We start from the raw sequence: 25,671 nt of genomic DNA on the forward strand, positions 1-25,671 counted from the left end.
ACAGGGACAAGACCGAGCCTTTCTGGCAATCAATGACAAAATCTGGAGTGAGGGCACCTCTCAGAGGAACTCAACCAACCCGTTACTTTATCATCTCTCATGCCCTGAAGATCCATGTTCCCTCCTGTCCTGTTTCCTTCTTGCTCAAGGCTTTCTTTTCCGGGTTTTTCTGGAGAGTAGAAAAGTCGCTTTGCTGACATGAGCTGACTCTTCGCCTGAAGCAGGACCACCATAGCAGGACAGCTATAGGTTACTTACCTTACAGTACCATGAAAAGTATGAGCCCCCTTGCAAATTTCTACTATTTTTGCACTCAGATGCTTAACATCTAACAAACTTTATTATCAGAAAAAGGTAACCAAATGCAGTGTTTAAATTGTTGCATTTACTAAAAGGAAAAAAAGCCAAAAAAGCTATCCAACCTTAACGCTATCTAAACTTGTTGTGCCACCTCTGGTTGCAACAACTGACATCCAACGTTTGCGTTAACTAGCAGTTAGGCTTTTAGATCCCTGTGGAGGAATATTGTCCCACTCCAATTTCCAGAACTGTTTAGATTAAGCCAAAGAGGATTTCTGAACATGAAGCACATGGGTAAGGTCACGCCACAGCTTTTTAATTGGATTTTTATTTTTATTAGGCCACTCGAAAACCTTGACCTTGGTTTTGAACAGCTATTCAGAGGTGGAGATGCTGGTATGCTTTAAATCACTGCCCTGCTGCAGAACCCAACTGTACATCAGATGTTTGTTACAAACTGAAGGCTGGACATTCTCCTAGAGGAATTTCTGCTAGAGAGCGAAATTCATCACTACACCATGTATTTGACTGTTAGTATGGTGTTCTTTTTCTGAAATGATGCTTGTCTTCTTACAGATGTAAGTGGACACACACCTTCCAAAAGGATTCACTTTAATCTTTTTAGTCCACTGAATACATTTCAAAAAGTCTTGGGGATCATTTAGATGTTTTTTGGCTAATTTGAGATAGGCCATTGTTTTCTTACTGTTGAAACAAGAACAATGACCTTAACAGAGACGCGTGAGGCCTGCAGTGCTTTAAAAGTGGGTCTGGGTTCTTTTGTCCCCAATTTGATTAGTTATTGATGCACTCTGTAGTTTTATGGACAAGCAACTCGTTGGTAGGTTGACCGCTGTTCCATGTTGTTTTTTTTTACTGTGGTTCCCTATACAAAATGTCAGTAAGTTTGTTCCTCATCTGTTCTTGAATTTCTTTAGAGCAGATAAGCTCTTTTAGCCCACTTTATGTTGTCCAGCAGGTTCTATTGAACTGACCTCTTGATTTTATAGGTCTGGTAGTAATCAGGGCTCTGTGTGGCTTGTAAAACTGAAACAATCCCACTTCATTCATGATAAAACAAAAAAAAGAGCAATTAATTTCTCATATAGGGTCAGGTTGTTTCAGATAGGAAATTAAATCTTCATCTGAAAAGTGCTCTTGCATTTACCCTGGTTTTCTTTGTATGACCTGTTTGATGATCTGAAACACACTTTAACGTGATAAGAAAAATAATCAAAAAACAGAAGACATTTTCACTAAACAAGCATAAATTGTGGTTATTTAGTAAAGTTGTTTTTTGCAGTAAAATAAGTAACTGACAAAACGGGAAGGAAAAAAACCCCTGTTAAGAGAGTTATTTCTGACACCACCCAACAAAAAAACTAAGCATCCACCAGGCAGTTTGTGCAGGAGTGCTTACAGCCCATAAACAGAAAAACACAATAATGCAACGCCAGCTTTATCAGTACAGTGCAGCCCCAGTTCGATCTAATGTGCGCTGTGGGTCAGAACAGCAAGTGAAGCAGGACGGAAGTTAGGAGGGCTCTGCAGAAGTGACTGCACCAAAGACAAGCATGTACAAGCATTATAGTAATTTTTAAGTGAAGACGAGGTGACAAAGAAGTTGCAGCAATGAGAGTATGTACACAATCTCCCATCTGCAGAGAACAGAACAGTATAGTGAAAAGGACTCATTTGACAGGATGCCACATGTGAGACAGAGTCCTGCAGCACGACACCTTTAATTGCAGAAAGCAACTGAGGGCGCTCAACCTCAGATCCAGGCGCTTTGAGGTGGTTTGTTTTGACGTATGCATATACATAGCACTCCGCTCTAAGAGCTGATAGCCTGCATAAATATAGATGACATAGGAGATTTAATGAATAAATAGAGATTATTTTGAAACAGAATCAGACATGTGACTGTAGTTGAATTGAGAAATAGTGTTTTTCCCCTTTCTCTCAACCATACACCGTATCCTTCTTCCCGTTTCTCAAATGCTTTATGTCTTGAGCAATCATTTGATATGCTAGGATAAACAGGGACACACAACAAACCTTGGTTTTGTTACTTAAACAGTCATTTAGAAACTGAGTTTTTCGTGTGAAGAGCTTCAGTGATAGAGATGTGTTCAGCTAGTACAGCTGTAGACCATTGGTAAAAGCTATTCCAATAAAACCAGGGTTGTTAAATGTTACAAAGGTGGCTGCATCGTTTATTTGGCATTTCAGCTCCTGGAAAGCAAATCTCATTTTGGTTAAGTGTAGTTTTAAGAGTTTGTGTGCTCTCTGTTCACTGGCCTTCATCACAGCGGTTGAATGAAGCAATGTGCTCGTTTTAAAAACAAAAAGGCAAAAAACTTTCATTTTTATCACCATTATGTTTTAAACCTAAGATTTAACATGGTTCCTAAGCAGACCATTCAATGAAGCCATTATCTGCAAAAAAAAACAGCAACCATTCACACTACCATTACTCCTTCTTGGTATGAAAACATTTTATCTGTGGCTTACGGTGAATCATACTTTGCATCTTCCCCAACACTTAGTTTTACCCCAGCGTTTTGGTTGTCCTCATCCTTTATGCTATGTAGGGACAGGGAGAAGGGACTGGGACTGGCTAGTCCTTTAAACAGAGATTATTTGGGGACACACCTAAAACAAAATACTATTACTGCAACAATATAAAAAGAAAAGTGTACACTGTTGTGTAATGCTATGTTATGTTATGAAACAACTATTGATGCTGTCTAGTTTGATGTGTTCCAGATATGTTACCATAGTTTTTCTGGATTAAGCATGGAAAGAAAATGCTGCACACCGATGTCTCTAAGCTCGAAAACGACTTTACTTTAAATATTTTTTAAGTCTTCTGTGTTTTAAAAATATTAAAACGATGCCGTATCTTTCTACATGAAAATAATCAGTGGCAATTTTGTTTTGAGGTGAAACATTTAGCCATACAAGTTCAAATTAAGGTTGTTTTAACATAGTTTCTTACCTTGCCACAATATGCTGGGGAATGTAAAATGCTTTTTACATGTGTCTAAACGGGAAGACCGGAACATCAGATTTTGTCAAATCTATAAGGTGTGTGCGTTGCTTATGCTGTGGCCCCTTTTTCAATAGTGCATGTTTACCAGGGGCAGAATTCAGCAGTCTACTATGTCAGAATGAGATACATAATGTTTGCTGTAAAACACATTTATGATTTTCTATCTTCAGTGATGCCTAAGCATCTGGGGATGACTGGTCAAAGCTCTATATCAAATATGTCAAAGTCAAGGCCCGCGGGCCTAATTAATTATCTATGGCCCCCTGGATGATATTTAATTACTATTAGAACCGGCCCGCAGGCCACAGCCACCCGCTGGCGTTTTGCACGCACCAACACTACATTCCCCACAATGCAACGGTAGTCCACGAAGTCACTGTAGCGCGCACAAGCGGCTTCATTGTTCATCAGCAATCACAGCAGAGATCAACTTTCAGGTACCCCCGTCCTCAAACATGGCTAAATGTAAGGTGAACGCTGAGAACAGGGGGTTTCAAGCCAGGTGGGAGGCAGAGTACATGTTCACGGAGGCAAAAGGCAAACCTGTGTATCTTCTGTGTGGAGAACGTTTGGCTGTAATAAAAGAATATAATGCAATATAAAGTTTATAATGCACACACTTTTATTTATGTATTCATCTTGATATTAAGAAACATACTTTGTTTTTCAAACCAATTACATTTTTAGCTGTTTGCCTGTTGAAAATGTTTTCACTTGAGGTTACTGACAGAGCCATAACAAAATATTGCTTTATTCATTTAATTATTAAATAATGTACTCTGTGTTAGGTCTTAGTTCAATAGGCTATGTGCAATCATTTCAATATGTTTTAATAAACATTGAACCAGTCTGGCCCTTGGCTTGTAGCAAATTTGGTTTTTTGGCCCTCGGTGTATTTGACTTTGACATCCCTGATCTATATAGTTCATAAATGTCCCCTAGTTGTGACAGGAACATTTTCCCTGACATTTTGAGGCCCTTCAAGAATTTGGTATGCGACTTGAGTGAATCTTCATCAGTGCAGACAGAGTATCAGGACTGTGTCGCATGAGTTTGAATAGTGTCATTACTGGGTCATTGTTGCAATACTTGAGTAACATTTGTTTTAATATATTTCCAAGAGTGGATATGTATGGGGTCAAATTCTGACACTGTCAAAAATGCAGATCTAAAGTGCATGAAGGTAGAGCTAAGGCATTATTTACTTATGGCACATACTTGACGCAAGGCACGATATGCAGATACATGACTTGTACAACAGGAGACTCTAAATCTAGGGCTGAAATATTTGGTCACGTAACGGAAGTTTTAGTGGGAGGTCTTTCCCACCGAGATTGGGGTGGAAAATAAACATTTTAGAGAGGTTGACCAGGATCATTTCACCTCCTTAAAAAGGAATTCCAACTAATGGTGTGGTGTCTCTCAAAGATGACTTTTCAATTGTATCATGCTGGTTCACAGGACATTGAACAAAGATGTACCAACATTATCCTTTCTACCCATTTGTGCATTCTTGTGCAATGAACACTTGTTCTCAACTGTCTAAAACAGTGACTTTGCCACTAGTTAACATGTCAGTGAACCAGTTAATGCTTCAAGTGATCTGGCTCACATACAGGTCCTTCTCAAAATATTAGCATATTGTGATAAAGTTAATTATTTTCCATAATGTCATGATGAAAATTTAACATTCATATATTTTAGATTCATTGCACACTAACTGAAATATTTCAGGTCTTTTATTGTCTTAATACAGATGATTGTGGCATACAGCTCATGAAAACCCAAAATTCCTATCTCACAAAATTAGCATATTTCATCCGACCAATAAAAGAAAAGTGTTTTTAATACAAAAAACGTCAACCTTCAAATAATCATGTACAGTTATGCACTCAATACTTGGTCGGGAATCCTTTTGCAGAAATGACTGCTTCAATGCGGCGTGGCATGGAGGCAATCAGCCTGTGGCACTGCTGAGGTCTTATGGAGGCCCAGGATGCTTCGATAGCGGCCTTTAGCTCATCCAGAGTGTTGGGTCTTGAGTCTCTCAATGTTCTCTTCACAATATCCCACAGATTCTCTATGGGGTTCAGGTCAGGAGAGTTGGCAGGCCAATTGAGCTCAGTGATACCATGGTAAGTAAACCATATACCAGTGGTTTTGGCACTGTGAGCAGGTGCCAGGTCATGCTGAAAAATGAAATCTTCATCTCCATAAAGCTTTTCAGCAGATGGAAGCATGAAGTGCTCCAAAATCTCCTGATAGCTAGCTGCATTGACCCTGCCCTTGATAAAACACAGTGGACCAACACCAGCAGCTGACACGGCACCCCAGACCATCACTGACTGTGGGTACTTGACACTGGACTTCTGGCATTTTGGCATTTCCTTCTCCCCAGTCTTCCTCCAGACTCTGGCACCTTGATTTCCGAATGACATGCAGAATTTGCTTTCATCCGAAAAAAGTACCTTGGACCACTGAGCAACAGTCCAGTGCTGCTTCTCTGTAGCCCAGGTCTGGGGAATGCGGCACCTGTAGCCCATTTCCTGCACACGCCTGTGCACGGTGGCTCTGGATGTTTCTACTCCAGACTCAGTCCACTGCTTCCGCAGGTCCCCCAAGGTCTGGAATCGGCCCTTCTCCACAATCTTCCTCAGGGTCCGGTCACCTCTTCTCGTTGTGCAGCGTTTTCTGCCACACTTTTTCCTTCCCACAGACTTCCCACTGAGGTGCCTTGATACAGCACTCTGGGAACAGCCTATTTGTTCAGAAATTTATTTCTGTGTCTTACCCTCTTGCTTGAGGATGTCAATAGTGGCCTTCTGGACAGCAGTCAGGTCGGCAGTCTTACCCATGATTGGGGTTTTGAGTGATGAACCAGGCTGGGAGTTTTAAAGGCCTCAGGAATCTTTTGCAGGTGTTTAGAGTTAACTCGTTGATTCAGATGATTAGGTTCATAGCTCGTTTAGAGACCCTTTTAATTATATGCTAATTTTGTGAGATAGGAATTTTGGGTTTTCATGAGCTGTATGCCAAAATCATCCGTATTAAGACAATAAAAGACCTGAAATATTTCAGTTAGTGTGCAATGAATCTAAAATATATGAATGTTAAATTTTCATCATTACATTATGGAAAATAATGAACTTTATCACAATATGCTAATATTTTGAGAAGGACCTGTAGACGAAGTCTGTACTCAGTTAAACATGAACCCACCAACTGAACTAGTACTAAACTAAAACACATTAAAACTAAAACCTTGTTTCAGACTTTGGTGCAGCACCAAAGTATTACAGCTAAATCGCAGCTATGATGTTAAAAGAAACTGTAACCCAAAAACCTACAAAATGAGTCCGGTCTTTATGAGAGAAACGGGCAATTCCAGTCTTTGAGAGCAGTTGTCCTACATGTTTAGCCGAATAGTTGCATTATCGTCTCAGTCGGTCATCACTTAATGACCAATTCATTAAAATCAGGTTACTTCAAGAAGGGAAACATGTAAAACACGCAGGACACCGGCCCCGAGGACGGGAATTACCAACCCCTCCTCTATAATGTGTCTCTGAACACTTCCAATGCAATAAGACATACAAGCAGAAATATATCCCCCACTCACACACATATACAGACACGGCTTTGTTTGTTAAAAGTGCAAAGTGTAACAAACCTGAATTTCCCCACTGTGGAACAATAAAGGATATTTCTATTCTACATTCCACTACCCCTCAGCATGTATGCAAACTTTACCTGACTCCCTCCATTCCTCTCCTTTTTTTCCTGCCAGCTTATGTCTGTCATCTCCCTCCGTCGTGCTCTACTTCCCACAGCCGCAGGCAAGGACAGGCTGTGGCTTCCAAAAGGAGGGCAACCTATACATACACATTTACTCAAACACATATGCTGCATATTTAACCGTGTCAAAGCGCATCAGATAGGTCTGCAAGAAATAAAAACTGTCAAATGGATCCAAGAAATTAGGATGAGCACGGATTACAGTGTTGTGTTGTGTTGTGTTGTCTCATTCAGAGCAATGGTCCTGCAAGACTGAGCATGCGACCTGCAGCCTGTGTATGCTTGATTTATGAGAAGATAACCGGTGTTTATGGTAAGAGAAAGGAAAAAAAAAAAGGCTCACCAGCCGGCCAGTTCTATGCTGCATTAAGCTTTTTAATGGTAGAAAATAAAACATTCTTTGATTCAGTCTCATTTCAGGAATGTTTGACAGAATCCCCTCTTAGCTGTCATACACGCACAATACTACTGGCCCTTAATTAAAGTGATTATGGATTAATGAGCACACCGCCTGCCTAATTTAGTTTATCTTGAGATGTTGCCATCGCAGCTCAGTGCTCGTTGCCGCTCAAAGCAGCATTGAACTGTGGTCCTGCTGGGTTGATCATATTAGATTTTCAACCAATCAATGCCCCAACACAGCCATCATAACAGGCAGAGAGATCAGACTGACATAATGAACGGTGATTGGGAACTGCAACTGAGAAGGGGAAAGCTACTAAGCAAAGACTTGCATTCATCATGTAAGTTCAGTTTCTTGCTAAATACACTTCCTCTTTCTTGCACACACTTAAACAATTGACAAGAAAATCTATGACTGATTAACTGTCACTGCAAAGCATTAAACATATGTATCAGGAGTAGTACTAAAACACATGCACTGTGTCAAGGTCAATATGTGTTAAATGCATTACAAGCTTGTGGTATCATCGAGGGGAAACCGGGCGCAAGCTGAGCTGCAGAGGATTAAAGCAAATGCATGTATTATGTGCATGCACAACATGTACAACAGCAGCAGCACAGAGGTGCAACTGCTGCAACATATCTAGAAAGGTGCACAACTTTAGAAAAAAAAAACCAAAGCTTTGCAGCAAGAGAGGGTTAAATCCCTGCAGCTTGTTGTTTTCAGTCTCATGCTTTCATCTGCAACTAGTTCAAGTTTACAAAAGTACAGTTTTAGTAACATTATGCCTTCTTTATGTGTGTGATCATCCATCTTTTGTCAATATGTCTTTTTATGCAAGTCAATGTCACCGTGTCCTTTATTCTTAACACAATACATGAGAGTGAAGTGTATGGAAGTGACATTGTCCATGAACAGGAGTCACAACACCTTGTGTGTGTGTGTGTGTGTGTGTGTGTGTGTGTGTGTGTGTGTTTAAGCTACCATATGGGAATCTATGCCCCCCCTTTAGCAGTGTGATCCCTCCCAGAAGACAAAAGCAGAGGAGCTCTGAAGTATACAAACCCATATTAGAATACCACAACAAATGCCTCTTCAGAGGCACCTTAATGCCCTGATCAGGTCCAACCCCAACACTGCAGCAGCAGGACAACAACTCAGTTTTATGAACTACATTCTCCGCTGTTTTTTAACCCTGTAGAAAAGAAACAGACAGCAGCCACAAGCCAAACAACCTCTGTTTGTCTAAGTCAAACTGCCTTCTAAAACCCAGAGGCTGTCAAAACTTCCTTTAATGCTCAGAATTTATTTTAAATATAAAGTATTAATTTCACCTGAATCTTGTACTGAAGATGGCTTATTTACAGGTCCTTCTCAAAATATTAGCATTATTTTCCATAATGTCATGATGAAAATTTAACATTCATATATTTTAGATTCATTGCACACTAACTGAAATATTTCAGGTCTTTTATTGTCTTAATACGAATGATTTTGGCATACAGCTCATGAAAACCCAAAATTCCTATCTCACAAAATTAGCATATTTCATCCGACCAATAAAAGAAAAGTGTTTTTAATACAAAAACGTCAACCTTCAAATAATCATGTACAGTTATGCACTCAATACTTGGTCGGGAATCCTGTTGCAGAAATGACTGCTTCAATGCGGCGTGGCATGGAGGCAATCAGCCTGTGGCACTGCTGAGGTCTTATGGAGGCCCAGGATGCTTCGATAGCGGCCTTTAGCTCATCCAGAGTGTTGGGTCTTGAGTCTCTCAACGTTCTCTTCACAATATCCCACAGATTCTCTATGGGGTTCAGGTCAGGAGAGTTGGCAGGCCAATTGAGCACAGTGATACCATGGTCAGTAAACCATTTACCAGTGGTTTTGGCACTGTGAGCAGGTGCCAGGTCGTGCTGAAAAATGAAATCTTCATCTCCATAAAGCTTTTCAGCAGATGGAAGCATGAAGTGCTCCAAAATCTCCTGATAGCTAGCTGCATTGACCCTGCCCTTGATAAAACACAGTGGACCAACACCAGCAGCTGACACGGCACCCCAGACCATCACTGACTGTGGGTACTTGACACTGGACTTCTGGCATTTTCTTCTCCCCAGTCTTCCTCCAGACTCTGGCACCTTGATTTCCGAATGACATGCAGAATTTGCTTTCATCCGAAAAAAGTACTTTGGACCACTGAGCAACAGTCCAGTGCTGCTTCTCTGTAGCCCAGGTCAGGTGCTTCTGCCGCTGTTTCTGGTTCAACAGTGGCTTGACCTGGGGAATGCGGCACCTGTAGCCCATTTCCTGCACACGCCTGTGCACGGTGGCTCTGGATGTTTCTACTCCAGACTCAGTCCACTGCTTCCGCAGGTCCCCCAAGGTCTGGAATCGGCCCTTCTCCACAATCTTCCTCAGGGTCCGGTCACCTCTTCTCGTTGTGCAGCGTTTTCTGCCACACTTTTTCCTTCCCACAGACTTCCCACTGAGGTGCCTTGATACAGCACTCTGGGAACAGCCTATTCGTTCAGAAATTTCTTTCTGTGTCTTACCCTCTTGCTTGAGGGTGTCAATAGTGGCCTTCTGGACAGCAGTCAGGTCGGCAGTCTTACCCATGATTGGGGTTTTGAGTGATGAACCAGGCTGGGAGTTTTAAAGGCCTCAGGAATCTTTTGCAGGTGTTTAGAGTTAACTCATTGATTCAGATGATTAGGTTCATAGCTCGTTTAGAGACCCTTTTAATGATATGCTAATTTTGTGAGATAGGAATTTTGGGTTTTCATGAGCTGTATGCCAAAATCATCCGTATTAAGACAATAAAAGACCTGAAATATTTCAGTTAGTGTGCAATGAATCTAAAATATATGAATGTTAAATTTTCATCATTACATTATGGAAAATAATTAACTTTATCACAATATGCCAATATTTTGAGAAGGACCTGTAGATAAGCGGTAGTATGTGCTCAGAAACTCCATAGTGAAATGTTCAGACAGTTCTAATAATGGTGAACTTTGTGTATAAACTCTCTCCATAACTTCAGATAACTTCTCCCATTTTCAACGTAGAGATGCACCAAGTTATTTGCTGGTGACCAGAAACCCCTGACTTCCAGCTTGATCGCCTCTGACCGGTGACCAGCTGGTCCTAAAGTCAAAGATGCAATAGTCTTTTGATCATTAAACGCACCAGATGTATGAACACCCTGGTATTAGCAGTGCTCGCTACACTAACTGCATTAATAACTACTGATGACTAAGATGCTCAATGACTAATGATCGCTCATGGCAGGAGAACTAAAACATTGAATGATGTTCTTATCAATTCCTGAAGAAAAATCTGAATGGGCTAAAACTATGTGAACATGATGAACCTTTAGATCAGATATCAGCAACAAACATGCTATTTAAGACCAGTGGTGAGCTATCAAACTGTACAAGACAGTTAAAAATCCTTTAATGCAGCACTTAATGTTGTCACCTCTTACAGCTTCCAACAAAGGCTTTGTTTTTAGGCCAACACCTTCAAATGATTTTTTTTAAAACATTTTACAGGTGTCATAGGGCTGCAGGACATTTGAAAATTGTGTGATAATATTGGCATTTTGGCTCCGCAGTGAGCATCTGCTGCCATGAGACTCTGTCCAACTGGCTAAATAGTACACTGGCATATAAAATCCAGGGTTATAACACTTGGAACATATTGGCCAAAAATTCTCCGAATGGTCCTTTCTGACATGAATATTACACACTGCTGTTGCGATGATGATATATGTGCAGCTCTAATGTGTGGAACTGCATGAAGATTTAAATTCTTATACATACATGTAAATACATTAGCTATATTGATAATCAATATTAAGACAAAATTATTTTAGAAGCAGCAGTAATCGTATTTCTGTTTCCAAATAATTAAAATGAATTAAAATATTTACTGATTAAATCATTAACTAATTAGACCAGTATCATTTTGTTTTAATTCTGTGTTCATGCTTAAGGCAGGACTATACAAGTTGCATACAAGCCCTTGCCTGCAGCAGCAAAACTCCAGATTAAATTTTTTTAATCTCCGCCGATCTGAAAGCAAAGAATGGGAGGAATGTAAAGGTTTGACGCTAAGCTGTTCGCCCGTGTCTGAACGTGTAGAGGTTGTGCTCCACGGCGTTATAAAACTACTCTGAGTAACTATTTTGAAATACTTGTGTTTTTCCCTCTCCTCTCTCTTGTGTTCGTGCCAATGTCGTGGAAAAAACATCCCCGACACCGCATCCATCTAAGTAGGCGTCTCGGCTCTGTGTACCAGTTCACTGTTGGCGCACTTTTGAGCCTGAACCGACTTTGTCACCTTGAACATTTCGGATCTATGGAAGAGATCTCATATGGGAATCACTGCACAGAGATATAACACACAAGTAAACATTTTGTGTGGGATAGCAGGGTTTCCAAGGCTGAGAGGCATCGGTAAAAGGTTTTCACACTCGTTATGCATTTTAACTGAAACATGTTTAAAACTAAGGGACAAATGCGGTCAGCCAGCCAGAGGATAAACATGTGATAAAGGTCAATACTGTTATATAATGAATATTATGATTACCCGAGGACTGATGTTGGAAGGTTACAAATAAAAACATTAAAGGCTAAAGGAGAGGATTTTATATTCTATAACACTTCATCTCAGAAAGTCAGGCTATGCAACACGCAGACCTCAGTTGAGTAGACGAACGAGCAGAAATGAGGCAAGTGGCACAGCAAGCGCTTCTTAATGATCACTACAACCCCTCTGTGTGTTTGTGTGTTTCTGTATTCTTGCATAAATGCAACAGCCTGCTGGTGCTGTTTCCATCTCTTTCCACTTGTGTGTGTGCACACAGGAGCCTGCGTTTTTGGGGTAATGCGATGCTGACACTTGAGAAGCGGTGCATGGCCAACTGCTATTGTGTGGCAGGGCAATTACAGCAAACCAGTCAAACAAATGCACTATGTATAATTCAGAACACCCTGCATTACAGCACAGCGTTTCCTCACACCAGAAGTATTCCTTACCAGAGCTCTGGATTTATTTTCAGGGCCCTGCTTTATTTCATGAATTTGTAGGTGTATTTTTCACTTTATAGCACCGCTTTCTGTTTAAACAGACGTGAAAACGTCAAATATTTTTGTAAACTGCCTGTTAGTTCTTCTCAGACAGATGGACAACAATTATGCTTTAGCTTTAATGCTGATGTCGTCACAATCTTTGAGCTAAAAATGACTCAATACGTAAAGCTGTAAACGTAACATAAAGATGATTTAATTCATTAATGGAGAAAAGCTATACAAACCAACTTAGCTATCTGGGAAAAAGCAATTGCCCCCCTTGTTAAATTATGCATTAAATGTGATTAAGCAAAATTGTTTAGAAAGCTGAGCCCAATTTCACAAGCCACACACAGGCCTGATCATAATATGACCTGCAGATATGATAAATAATTTAAACAAAACCTCTTTGACGGCTGAAAAAAGCAACAAATCATCTTAAGTCATCTATCAGGCTGGAAAGGATTTCAAAGCCATGTCGAAGACTTCGGGACGCCAGCCAACCAAGGAGAGAGCCATAATCCACAACTGGAGAAAACATACAACAGTTTCCCAGGAGAGGCTGGCCAACCAAAATTACTCCGAAAATGATTGTCAAAACAACATCTAAAGCTCTGCAGACCTCACCTGCATCAGTTAACGACAGTGTTCAAGATTTAACAATAAGAAAGAGAGACCGGGCAAAAATATTATCCATGAGCAACTTCCAAGACCAAAACCACATTAGGGTACGTCTCACATTTGCCAAAAAAAAACCCAAAAAAACATCTTGATGGTCCTCAAGTGTTTTGGGACAATATTCTTTGGACTAATGAGAGAAAAGTGGAACTTTTTGGAAGGTGCGTGTCATTTTATATCTGACCTAAAACTAACAGCAGTTTAGAAACAGACCATCATACTGACAGTCAAACATGGTGGTGGTAGTGTGAAGGTTTGGGACTGCTTTGCTTCTTTATGACTTGGAGGAATTCATGGAATCATGAATTTTGCTCTCAACCAGACATCCTGCAGGAGAATGTCCAGCCATCAGTACAGGACCGAAGCCCAATCACACTTTGGTTATGCAGCAGGTCAACGATCCAAAGCACAGCAGCAAAACCACCTCTGAATGAGTTTAAAAATTAAAAACACAAAAAGACATTTTGAAGAAGCCTAGCCAAAGTTTGGACTTCAATCAAATTCAGATGCTGTAGTATGACCTCAAACACGCTGTTCAACTCTCCAACAAATCATCAGTGCTGATGTCAAAGACTCATTGCCAGTGGTCACAAACTCTTCACGTCAGTTGTTGCTGCTAAGGGTGGAACAACTAGTTAATTGATTACTTTTTCCCAGAGGACCAGGTTGGTTTGAACAGCTTTTTTCCTTCAATGAATGAAACCATCGTTTGTATACAGCTTTTTGTATTTAGTCAGCGTATCTTTATCCACGAGTACAATTTGATGATCCAAAAAATTTAAGTGACAAAACAGGAAAGACAAGAAATCTGTAACGAGGTAAACACTTTCACAGCACCGCACATCCAACCCCCCCCCCAGGGTTGCGGGTACAGAGTGTATCCAAGAAATCTTGGTCCATTTGTGTCACAACCAGTTTTACTTTTGCACAGATATGTTGGGTAAGACTGTCAAGCTAAAGCAATATTGGTTAATGCATCCTCAATAACAGACAGAAGACTTGTAGAAAGTGTGTCATCATATTCTTAGTCAAGTCAGTACAGTCTGAAAAATGTTTAAGAAACTGCTTTATAAAGTAGGTTGTACTAAGCTGCTTCACCATGATCAAATACACCCAGTGCTAGCTGTTTAATTTCTTCCATCAGATTCCAGTCTGAAAAGGTTCAACCACTAATAATAGTTTGTCTGAGGAGGTTTGGGCCAGTGTGAGACTCTCACCATATAACCTTAAGTAAAGACAACAATGCTTCACTGTAATTATACAAAAGTATAACACAATGAAATGGTTTTAATTTAACACAATAAAACAGCAATTATTCCAACTGTTGCTAAAATCATATACAGTTATAATAAATCTATGTAAAATAATAATATAAAACTTTTAAATTTTGCCTCTTCAAGTTCTTAGTTTTAGTTTGAAAACAACTTCACCGTAGTAAGAGTAATAGGGAGGTGCTGCTGTAGTCTCTCCATCAAGCACACCTGTGGTTCTTCTAGACCAGAAATATTTCCAAACAGATCAACTTGTCTTTCTAATAAGTGTAGGAACCATCTTTCAGTCAGCTGACAGGCAGTGTGTAGCAACGCTGTAGCAGGAGGGGCCCCAAACAGTGGTCAATGCTTCAAACAGCCGGACAAAAAATACAATCCCTCTGGCATTTCATTACGAAAACCACAGGAACTGTAGGTTAGAAAATGTTACCAATTTTGAACCCATAACTGTTTATGTTCTTGGTATGTCTTGATACTGCTAACCAGCTCATGTCTATGTCAAAAAATTATTTTCCTGAACTTCGTAGGACTAGAAAACAGGAATTAACAATTGTGCTTCCTTTTTATCTGAAATGCAACATACTTGTCTAACTGGCTGCCACATAATTAAACTATGAACCACAGAACAGAGATCCAGTTTCCATCTATGGATTTGAGTCATGGGACTCCCCTCTCAGCTTCTGCAAAGTCTTTAAAGATGGATGGTGATGAGCTCTGCTCCAGGGTTCATTCCTGAAATACCTGATGCAGACCAGCAGCCCAATGTCAGAGAATTAAGTAAACTCTGCCGGATGCAAGAATCCAGACTGCGTGGAACATTCTGCTGACAGAAAGTACACCCAAGAAACTGCTAATCTTTATTCAATGCTGTCTCTAAATGTGTGAGATGAAGGGTCAAGCTGCTGTACTCATCCCTGGGATTATTTGGCTGCAGAGAATTCACCCCTGAGGTGAGGGATGAGAACCAAAGAGCTGAGCAGAGGGGATGGATGCCAAGCACCTCTCAATACGTGCCAGAGTGTGTGGTAGTGACACTGCAGGATCACAAAAAGACACCAAAAAGAGAAATTATTACTAAGAATTAGCTGATGGGGAGCCAGTGAAACCATTGCTTCTGCTGCTTTGTAGACATGAAAACAAGGTCGGGACATCTGATCAGAGAAATGGCTTCAGACAGAGCTGTGTTGTAATAATGGACATGACAAAGGGCAGAGTTCATTTCCAGATCATCTTCAGAACAAACACTTGTTGTTGCTCATATCTGTAAAAACATGCAACAGGAAAACAAAAAGTCACTCGTGGCTGCATATAAAAATAATATTATCTCCCTCTCTCAGATATTTCCTGTTGATTGACTCCAAAAAGCAAAAGAAATAAAAACAAAAATAAAATAACATTTATGTGCAGATATTTTTAGCATTTTTCCCCCTATTTCTTTCTGAGAGAGGATTTGGAGATGGCTGATGAATGCATGTTTGCGCCTGCAAGGGAAAATTTTGCCTACAGCATGGCGTAAACAACATACCAAGTGGCACTTTGGGTAGGCAGGAAGAGGTTTGAGCAACAACACCTCAATTGAAAAGGGGGAGCTGTCATTTCTTGCTGCAGCAGCAAAGATTCAGCTGCAAGAAAGTTAAAATGCTTACAGAAATGCATCACATCTGAATTGGATCCATGTTATTTCACCTCTGGCAGCACTGTTTTCTGTAGCTCTTTTTGTAGGCTGTATCTGTGAGAAATCCTATTTAAATGCAGATGACAGAGCCACTCCTCCCATCTCTGTGTCTCTCCAAACCCTGTTTTCTCTGTGTAGCTGCAACTGCAGCGAAATCGAAGCTATTTGACGGACCGTGGCGGCTGCGGAGAAAAGCTCCCAAAAACAACATCCTATAATCCAGTTTTAAGAGCACAAAATATTCCAAGCCAGTTGTGGGCATTTTGACACCTACTTTAAAAGACAAACTGTCTATAAAAAGAAAAAAGGTGAGGAAGTAAGATGTTCAAAATACACATTGAAGGGTGCATGATTTATTCACATTAATGTATACTACGAAGCCACACACACAACACAAACAGTCATGCCTCAAAGCAAGTTAAAAAGCAACATTACGCTTTGGGGAGTTCATGAGTGTGGTGCGTTTAAATGCCCATTGTATAGAGGAAATTTTATAGAGGAACTCTGTGTTAATGGATGTTTGCAGAGTTGCTTTAACTAGTTAAATTATGACATGATATATTACTGAGAAATTAAAAAATTTAAAATAGAATACATTGAAGGATTAGCAAGAAATAATCTGGAAAATAATCAGCCTGCCAAGCCAATCAGAAACTCAAAGATCCTATCTTTTTCCCCCATCAGTAACCTCATTATACCTAAGAGCTACGAGTTCAACAACAACAACACTATGTGATGTGGAAGTTGGTACCGAGAGTACAAACAGAATTCACAGGAAGACTGATGTTTAAAGTTAGTAATGCTAAACATGCCAGTTGCTACTGTGAGATGCTAAAAAACATTTCAACACCACAATTTTTTTGCCAGTTTTTAAAATAGTAAGAGTTTGTTTTACCACAACTGCTCTGTCTTACACACAGTGTGATGTTGCCTCTGCTCCTGATATAAATCAATGCATCGGTCGCTAACGTTTATCAGCTTTTCAGATTTGGAACTGGAAGTAACATTCTGGTTCAAACCAAATTTTTTGGTTTTAATTCCAAGTTGCGATACCCCGTCTGCCGACTGGAAGAAGAAGAAGAAGAAGCTGTCCAACATCAATGAAGAAGTATCCACAGGAAGTGTGTGCACAACCGTGGATAGTGTGCAGCGGCAATCGAAAGTGTGGCACAACTTTAATAAATAAAAATCTCCAATCAGCTCAGTGCAACACTTGCAATAAGAGTACATTGTGTAAAGGAGGGGGCACGACAAAGATGATTCATCTGGATTCATGGTGAACAAAGTGCCCCGTCTTTGACGAGCTGCGCAGGCCTTCATCCGCTGCCTCTTCCTCCAACACCTAGCAGCGTACTGCAGTCAGAATCAGGTAAAAACAGTAAAATATGTCTTACGGCAACATTGAGGCAGCCCCCAAGTCGTACTCGACCTAAAACGGTGGGTCAACTCAAATGAAAATGCCCAGCTATCGTAAGCCTGTGGTTTTTTTCCCATAGACAAACAATTAAACTGCTTTGAGAAATTTATAGTGAAGTTCATAAAAACGAAAACGTTCATAGAATTAAAATTCATAGAGAATTCAAGCAGAACTCTGGTAGCGTTTTCCCACCAAAAGAACCCCTCTTGAACCGGTTCTGCTAGGGTGGTTTCAAACTTTGGTGTTTTGTTGAGCACCGATGCACGTTTCCACAACTTTAGGAAACCAAGCACGAGGCATTAACAGTGGGCGATACACAACAAGGGGGGTAAGCGATGAGCATGAGACAGCGGAGCTTGCTGAGCTGCGAGGAAATATTCCTTTCAATGCAAAATGACAGCATTGATAAACTACACTTAATACGGAAAAGGAGGCGGGGACTGAGTGCAAGAAGAATGGTGTGCACAATGTTTTCATTTGCATATGTTCAGCATCCACTAGTGAAATGGAAACGAGCGGTTAGGTGTACAACGCGTGTTTTTGCAAACATAGAAATAATGTTTATATAGTATGTTTTTCATCTTCGCTACTGAACTTGTTGCTTCCTTTGTTTGGAGTTTTGACCTGCCCAAGAGTGACGCTGCGGTTCGCACAGAAAAACCAATTATTCTGCGGAGTTGAATCTAAAGTTCGCACCGTGGTACATCTTTTCCGCGTCGGAAACATGCGTCATCGGTTCAGAACGGGCTCCAAACCACACTGGTGGAAAAGGGCTGTACAACTTTTTTTGACCCTGCCTCTTAAAAGAATTGGAATCAAGAATCTATAGGAACCAGAATCAAAATGAGGAGCCAGAACAGTTCAATTTCAAATGATGCCCAACCTTAATCATAGCACAATCAGCTCCTTTGTGTGTTGATGGAAACACTGGCCAATTCCTTTCTCTGCCCAACTGATTGGTGCATTGGTAATTATATTTCTGGAATTGGTTCAAACTGGTATCGGCCGTCAAAAATGACAGATCAGTAATCGGAGAGATCGGCGAATCTTTACAATAGATTTTCCAAGTCTACAGCTAATTTGAGATTAGCTTGTATGTTCAATGCCATTTGAAGATGATGCAAAATCCATAACCATCTCTCCATCGACAGCACAAAGCAGTGCTTCCCTGAACAGCACTTAATCCTAGACCTTGTATCTAATTCCAATTTGTTGTGCGAGCCAACGAGCAAGTCAATGAGGCATTGCAAATATGGGTAAAACATGAATCTGATTCATCTTTTTACAGGTGACACATGAAAGTGCAAGGACTTCTCTGCTCATATGTGATCCTTGCCAAATGAAAGCCATTAAAAGATTATTGAGCGTGTTCACTCAAACAAAGCAATCTTAATTGAGTCTGTTGTCTGGGAGAGAGCTTAGGTAGGAGAAGGTGTCTCGCCTCCAGTGTGACCTTGCTGCATTGCCCTTATGGACACACACACAAATCAAATAGAGCCACTGCTGACCGTAATCAGCATGAGGTAGAAAAAGGCTGACAATCTGTTGAAAATACAGCATTTTAGCTCTCCTTTGTTTTCCTGAGACCACCACTTTGTGTTACAGCTGCGTGTTTACTCCCTCACAAACAGTTGCACAGTGAAGAATGCATGTGTCTTTTGTGTCTGCAGGGATCAAATGTGTGGCAAACCGAAGACTGGTCAGAAAACGGGTGCAGCTGCTCCACTGCACAATCTTATTGAGATAAAAGATAGCCGAGAAGCATGCCTGTTTATGTTATCTTTAGCAATGGGGCTGTAAATGCTACCGGAGCAAGTGATTATTTAAGGATTGGTGCTCGTCAGGTACATTAAAACGTGCAATAATTGTTTCCTTTTAATGTGAGCCCAAAGGTTAACTCTACACAGCTGCAACAGCCAAACTCCAAACAGGTGATCTCTAATATAGGCACCCCTCGTGTTTGTGTAAATGCAATACTCCAGTGTAAACAGACTGGGTCATTTCCCATTCACAGCCAGCCCAGAAAACGACAAGTCATTGCTCGGATTTCGCCAGCTCCCCCTTTTCACATACCTCGGCACGCAGCTGGGTGAGGATCGGTCCACCTCCCAGGTGGCGTAGAGGTTCATATGGACGGGCCGGTTGGAGGTGATGCTGACCGGCTTGGAGGGTTGCATGTGCGGCGAAGGGACGCCCCCAGTCCGCGGGAGCCCTCCTCGCTCCGACATCCTGGAGGCTGCAAAAGGGGGAGTCTTTCAGTAGTAGCTGGTGCGGGGCTACCCGAATTAATCTTTCTTCTCCTCTCTGCTGGCAGCCTTTTAATTTTTCAGGCTCCAACTGCAGCAAACGCTCGCGAGTGCTGGCGGAAAGTTGCTCCGTTTGGTCCTAATCAACGACTAACAGTGGAAAACATGCCCGACGTTTGACGGAGTTCGTACCCGACAGGGGGGTCGGCGAAAGCCAGTCGTCTCCGTCCTTGCCTAACTTCGTGTTGCGCTGCTGGTGTTTGTCGGTGCAGGAAGCGGAAATTTGTGTCGGTGAAATCGCAGAGTGAGCAGAAGCCGAGATGAACAACGCCTCTTCAGTGAGAGGAAGGAACGCGGCTCCCTGAGCACGAGACACACTCCAGACGAACTGACCAATAGAAAGCCTCCATGGTGTTATTGTCTGTCTGAACTACCCGCCTCCATATACTGCGTTTGTTTTATTTATTTTATATATGCTGCGTTTATTGAATTAAATTAATTTTTATTTTATATATGGTGCGTTTATTGAATTACATTTATTTTATTTTATATATACTGCGTTTATTGAATTAAATTTATTTTATTTTATATATGCTGCGTTTATTTTATTTTATTTATGTATTTCATATATACTGTGTTTATTTATTTTATATATTGTGTGTATTTATTTGTTTTTGTTTTTGATTTTGCTTTATATATACTGTGTTTGTTTTTATTTATTTATTTCATATATACTTCGTTTAAAGCAAATAATACAGATCTGACATCGGCAATATGGCTCTTCGCCCAGGGCGCCATACTACAGCAAAAGTTGTGTCAGTGGGCACCCCCTTGCTGTGGACAACGTGAACCCTGAAAGAAAATACGGTCACACACTCTAAGGGGCAAATGACTCTGAAGTTAGTCTGTGCTGTGTTAAAGGGTTAATTCACTGTATTTTGCAAGGAATCTGAACTACATTGGGGTCATCTTTAGTGTCCAATATTGAAAGAAATTTCCACAACTCTTACTCCAACTTACTCTAAATCATCAGAATCAGCTTTATTGCTAAGTTCGTACATGCAAACAAGGAATTTGACTCCGGTACACTTTGCTCTCTGGGTTTTTAAATATATTTTAAATACACTGCTCAAAAAAATAAAGGGAACACTCAAATAACACATCCTACATCTGAATGAATGAAATATTCTCATTGAATACTTTGTTCTGTACAAAGTTGAATGTGCTGACAACAAAATCACACAAAAATCATCAATGGAAATCAAATTTATTAACCAATGGAGGCCTGGATTTGGAGTCACACACAAAATTAAAGTGGAAAAACACACTACAGGCTGATCCAACTTTGATGTAATGTCCTTAAAACAAGTCAAAATGAGGCTCAGTATTGTGTGTGGCCTCCACGTGTCTGTATGACCTCCCTACAACACCTGGGCATGCTCCTGGTGAGACGGCGGATGGTCTCCTCAGGGATCTCCTCCCAGACCTGGACTAAAGCATCTGCCAACTCCTGGACAGTCTGTGGTGCAATGGGACGTTGGTGGATGGAGCGAGACATGATGTCCCAGATGTGCTCAATCAGATTCAGGTCTGGGGAACGGGCGGGCCAGTCCATAGCTTCAATGTCTTCATCTTGCAGGAACTGCTGACACACTCCAGCCACATGAGGTCTAGCATTGTCCTGCATTAGGAGGAACCCAGGGCCAACCGCACCAGCATATGGTCTCACAAGGGGTCTGAGGATCTCATCTCGGTACCTAATGGCAGTCAGGCTACCTCTGGCGAGCACATGGAGGCCCATGCTGCCCTCCAAAGAAATGCCACCCCACACCATTACTGACCCACAGCCAAACCGGTCATGCTGAAGGATGTTGCAGGCAGCAGATCGTTCTCCACGGTGTCTCCAGACTCTGTCACGTCTGTCACATGTGCTCGGTGTGAACCTGCTTTCATCTGTGAAGAGCACAGGGCACCAGTGGCGAATTTGCCAATCCTGGTGTTCTCTGGCAAATGCCAAGCGTCCTGCACGGTGTTGGGTTGTGAGCACAACCCCCATTTGTGGACGTCAGGCCCTCATACCATCCTCATGGAGTCAGTTTCTAACCGTTTGTGCAGACACATGCACATTTGTGGCCTGCTGGAGGTCATTTTGCAGGGCTCTGGCAGTGCTCCTCCTGTTCCTCCTTGCACAAAGGCGGAGGTAGTGGTCCTGCTGCTGGGTTGTTGTCCTCCTACAGCCTCCTCCATGTCTCCTGGTGTACTGGCCTGTCTCCTGGTAGTGCCTCCAGGCTCTGGACACTACACTGACAGACACAGCAAACCTTCTTGCCACAGCTCGCATTGATGTGCCATCCTGTATGAGCTGCACTACCTGAGCCACTTGTGTGGGTTGTAGAGTCCGTCTCATGCTACCACGAGTGTGAAAGCACCACCAACATTCAAAAGTGACCAAAACATCAGCCAGAAATCATAGGTACTGAGAAGTGATCTGTGGTCCCCACCTACAGAACCACTTCTTTATTGAGTGTGTCTTGCTAATCACCAAAGATTTCCCCCTGTTGTCTATTCCATTTGAACAACATCATGTGAAACTGATTGTCAATCAGTGTTGCTTCCCAAGTGGACAGTTTGATTTCACAGAAGTTTGATTTACTTGGAGTTATATTGTGTTGTTTAAGTGTTCCCTTTATTTTTTTGAGCAGTATATATTTATGCATATATCTTTATGTCCTTAAATATACATATATGCAAAGGTGCATTTGCAATTTCAGTATGCAGTTGTTTGGTACTCTATTAAATGATCAACAGAGAAACAACCTGGAGGAAGAAACTGTCTCTGTAGCGGCGGCCTGAAGGTAAAACTCTAAACAGTTTATGTGCAGGGTGTGTGGGGTCTGCAGAGATTTCGGCAGCTCTTTTCCTGACCCTTGACCTGTATAAGTCCTGGATGGAGGGAAGGTCAGCTCTGATTATTCTCTCTGCATTCCTGATTATTCATTGCAGTCTGGACCTGTCCTGTTTTGTGGGTGAGCCAAACCACACTGAGATGGATGAAGACAGGACAGACTGAATGATGGCAGTGTAGAAGATGACCAACAGCTCCTGTGGAAGGTTGAACTTCTTGAGTTGCCTCAGGAAGTACAGTCTCTGCTGGGCCTTCTTTCGAACAGTGTCTATGTGCGAAGACCATCTCAGGTCCTCAGAGATGGTGGTTCCTAAGAACCTGAAGTGGTCCACAGCTGATACAGTGTTGTTGAGGATGGTGAGGGGGGTGTATGGGGGTGGTGTTCTCCGAAGGTCCACCACCATTTCCACAGTCTTGAGTGGGTTGAGTTCAAGGTAGTTCTGACAACACCAGTGTACCAGCCGATCCACCTGCTGTCTGTATGCAGACTCATCACCGTCCTGGATCAGTCCAATGACAGTGGTGTCGTCTGCAAACTTAAGGAGTTTCACGGACGAGTCCGATGAGGTGCAGTCATTTGTGTACAGAGAGAAGAGGAGTGGGGATAGAACACACTCCTGGGGGGCACCAGTAGTTATTGATCTGGATTGGGAAAAGATGCTCCCCAGTCTCACCTGCTGCTGTCGGTCTGTCAGGAAGCTGTTGATCCACTGACAGGTGGAGGCTGGGACGTTGAGCTGGGTGAGCTTCTGGTGGAGGATGTCTGGTATGATGGTGTTGAAGGCCGAGCTGAAGTCTACAAACAGGATCCTGGTGTACGTCCCTGGGTGGTTGAGGTGTTGCAGGATGAAGTGTAGACCTAAGTTAACAGCATCATCTGCCGACCTGTTTGCTCAGTAAGCAAACTGCAGGGGGTCCAGCAGGGGGCCTGTGATGTCTTTCAGGTGCTTCAACACCAGCCGCTCAAAGGATTTCATGACCACAGACGTCAGGGCTACAGGCCTGTAGTCATTTAATCCTACGATGGTGGGTTTCTTGGGGACCGGGATGATGGTGGATCGTTTGAAGCAGGAGGGGACCTCACATTTCTCCAGTGACTTGTTGAAGATCCTTGTGAAGATCGGAGCAAGTTGATGTGCGCAGGCTTTCAGACATGATGGGGAGACGTTATCAGGTCCTCCAGCTTTCTTTGTTTTCATGCGCTGAAAGAGCCGACTAATTAGACACAATACACTGGTTGTCTCCTACTTGTATACAGACTTTTGTATTTGTATTACATTATTAATGGTAAACCACAAAGAAGAAATACATTGCGCCATTTTTCATTTGTTTCCCAGCATGGGGAAACTGTTTCACTTTAGGTCCCAATTGCTCACTGACTATGATGTTGCTGCTTAGACTTCCATTAGTCATACATACTATAGACAAGCTCTCAGGCTCACACAAAGATGCCGAACCGGTTAGTTAAAGATATTTTGTGATCGCCGGTCATTTCAAAGCCTTGTTGTTCTTTCCCATTGGCTATCAGACATGACATCAAGTCAAGGGAAGGGAATTCCATACTTGTTGATTGTAGGAAAAATTTTGCTTGTCCTTTTTGTGGGCAAGTAACATCAAAACTCACGGTGCTTCTTTTTCAGATTCGTCTGTCAAGTCCCTGCGGCTTTAAAAGTTTGAATCCTGAGGTGACAAAGGCGTGGCTCTGATTACAACCTCAGAATCTGATTATGAATCAGACAGGTGACCTAATGACAACGTCACATACGTCACACATGTATGTCTGCCATCAGCTTATTAGATCATCACAGCTGGGATCAGAGAGCTTACATCAGCCTCATGGGTGTGTTTCTGCTAGCCTAGGGATTGCAGTCATAACTGGGGCCTAATAAAGGCCTGATAAGGGCATGTTTTAACCTGAGTTTTCCTCAAACATGTGCTACGTAAACAGTAGATTGAAAAATTCAAACTGCATAAAGAAAAATGAGTGTATACTTGTATATATTATGCGTTGTTTTGTATTAATTTGTTATGATTTGGGGTTGTTTGGTTTTTGGTTTCGGGTTTTTTCTTATGATTTTCACAGTTAAGGTTTTGACTCGTTCTTTTGTTTATTATTTTTCTGGTCATGTTTTAGTCTTGTTCATGTTTTGTCAAGTTTGGTTTTGTTTGTATATTAGAGTCTCTGTTTTTGCCGCAGCCACGTTTTGTTCTGTCAGTCAATTAAGTTTATTCGGTTCACCTGCTCAAAGTTAATCTGTCTCCTAGCTCCACCTGGTTTTCACCCCATATATACACACCTGTTCTGTCATTCGGCACGGAAACATTTCTCAGATCATGTCTTGTTCTCAAACCAAGTCTTGTTTTTTTGATCATGCCCTGTCTCGCCAGCCCTTTTGTTGTTTTGTTCCTGCCTCCTGCTGTGAGTGAGTTTTTGTTATTAAACCTTTTTGCACTTACCATCACGCTGCCTGGTCATCTGCATTCTAGGGTCCTATATCTTGCAAGCTATAACATTAATGAACAGAATATAGCTATTTAATAATTGGTGTAACTAATATGATGATCTTATCAGATATGTCACTATGACTATATGACTTATTTTTAAATTATTAAAAAATATATTTATATTGTGCAGAATTTGTAAATAAATTAATACTTCTATATCTCCAAAGATTCCTTACTAATTTGTAAATATTTTATTACTCATTAAATGCCAAATGTAATCAGAGTAAATCCACTTCTTTGAGTTGTGTTGAATAAAAAAGCATAATTCATTTGATTTTAGTATAGCAGACACTGATATGAAGGAGTTTAACACAGTTTCCTTCTCCTGCTGCTCTTTTTAAC

The 25,671-nt window shown here is 41.4% G+C and overlaps 1 protein-coding gene across 2 annotated transcripts in view; it reads right to left on the reverse strand.

The window, feature by feature from the left end:
* Nucleotides 1-20,451, reverse strand: part of LOC124880693 (phosphofurin acidic cluster sorting protein 1-like) — an 86,934-nt gene extending 66,483 nt beyond the window's left edge. The window contains exons 1-2 of one of the 2 annotated variants that reach the window (XM_047385959.1): nucleotides 20,112-20,451; nucleotides 19,747-19,909 (exon numbers count right to left, since the gene is read on the reverse strand). In XM_047385959.1, the coding sequence (XP_047241915.1) occupies nucleotides 19,747-19,901 (155 nt within the window). In that variant the 5' untranslated portion in view covers nucleotides 19,902-19,909; nucleotides 20,112-20,451. Of the gene's footprint in view, nucleotides 1-19,746 lie in introns of both variants that reach the window. The other variant, XM_047385961.1, reaches the window with a different exon arrangement.
* Between the last annotated feature and the right edge of the window lie 5,220 nt (nucleotides 20,452-25,671).

Source organism: Girardinichthys multiradiatus, chromosome 14 (genome assembly GCF_021462225.1).
Source record: "Girardinichthys multiradiatus isolate DD_20200921_A chromosome 14, DD_fGirMul_XY1, whole genome shotgun sequence".
Taxonomy (NCBI): domain Eukaryota; kingdom Metazoa; phylum Chordata; class Actinopteri; order Cyprinodontiformes; family Goodeidae; genus Girardinichthys; species Girardinichthys multiradiatus.